Consider the following 1,479-nt stretch of genomic DNA (forward strand, 5'->3'; position numbering starts at 1 on the left):
GGCCTCCCAAAGTGCTGGGATTATAGGCGTGAGCCACCACGCCCAGCCCTAGTGCTGTATTTTTGGGGGAAGGACTTCAAAGCCATCATGACTGTTGCCTACCATTTTATGTTGAGTCTTCAGCAATGCACATAAAATATAAGCACAAAATAATGAGGCTAACCATATCGCTGAATCAATTAGCAAGGACTTAGTTGCTAAACCAATCTTTCTTGTTAATGCAAAAGAACAGAATACCTGCAGAAATTTTCCCTTTCTAATTTATTGTAAATTATATTTCAGAAATATGTTGCTAAATTGGTTACTTGGAATTTAGAATGTATTTTCCAATAGAAACAATATAAAAAAGGTAGTAAGACTTTCAAACAGGCTCATATAAGCTTATTAACTTTACAAAGAGCCAAGTGAATTAACAACAGTACTACAGAATCCAATCCCTCATCAGGATATTGTTTAAATGGGAAAAATCCATTCAAGATTTGAGTGGGAGATGTCAGGAATCTGTCTCTCCACCTTGAAATAAGTTAAATGACAAAAGATAGTCTTCTATACCATACTCTCTTCCTTACATGAGTCCAGTAATTGCACCAACCTAATATTGTTGTGGCACAAACCACAGTTACTTTTGCACCAACCTAATACTTCCAACATCCCATTCGGAAGTGAAAGAGTTTCAGTGCAAAAAGATTTCTTGGGCTGCACCTCAGACAGAGGCTGGCTAGAGGAACAGAGCAAGGGTTGTAAATAGTTAAGATGCTTTGTGAGGTAGTTGGTAATTTAGAACTATCCTTACTCAATTCTATGGAAAGAGAGGCAAGGATCGTTTTGAGGAGTGAAGGGGCTTCCAAAGGCTGTCTCCCAGGGTTTAGACTCTAAAAGGGTTTGAGGGCATCCCTGTCCAGGGCTTAATCGGAAGGAAAGATATGGCAGGTGCCCCACTTGCATGTTACTGTTCTTAATTATGGACGTACCTCTATAAAGTTGTATGAATTATCTTCTAAAATTGTCTGGGAATCAATGTTTCCATGTGCTTTATACCCATAGGAATGAAATAACTGGCATATAGCTTCTAAAGTATTTAGGACTTACCACCCATCTTGCCACTTCCTGATTTTCTAGTTGCTTCATTAATGAGTAAAGTCTCACATCTGCTACAGCAGACAGAAATGCTTGGGCAAGTCTAGGAATCCAAATCTTCATCAGTTAAAAAGAAGAACAGGATGTTAAAAACATGTGTTGGTTCACACTGAATTATGATAAAAGTCAACAAGCTGATCCAACTATCTATGGGAAGCCATTCTTAGTACAAAAATAGACAATATATTTTTCTATTCTTCTGCAAAACTACATCCCTTTTTCTATAAAAATTATATTCTTATTAAAATAATCAATGTAGTTTTAAGTTTCACCAGTCTCACTCTCTGTGTGTGTATATATGACATATATACACATATATAGACGCATACATATTATATATAA

The 1,479-nt window shown here is 36.6% G+C and overlaps 1 protein-coding gene across 1 annotated transcript in view; it reads right to left on the minus strand.

Annotated features, from left to right (window-relative positions):
* PIGB (phosphatidylinositol glycan anchor biosynthesis, class B) overlaps positions 1 to 1,479 on the minus strand; it is a 49,965-nt gene that overhangs the window by 35,233 nt on the left and 13,253 nt on the right. The window contains exons 4-5 of the mRNA XM_011940573.1: positions 1,090 to 1,194; positions 570 to 592 (exon numbers count right to left, since the gene is read on the minus strand). Of these exons, the coding sequence (XP_011795963.1) occupies positions 570 to 592; positions 1,090 to 1,194 (128 nt within the window). The remainder of the gene's footprint in view (positions 1 to 569; positions 593 to 1,089; positions 1,195 to 1,479) is intronic.

The sequence above is a fragment of the Colobus angolensis genome, unplaced genomic scaffold (assembly GCF_000951035.1).
Source record: "Colobus angolensis palliatus isolate OR3802 unplaced genomic scaffold, Cang.pa_1.0 Scaffold19, whole genome shotgun sequence".
Taxonomy (NCBI): Eukaryota; Metazoa; Chordata; class Mammalia; order Primates; family Cercopithecidae; genus Colobus; species Colobus angolensis.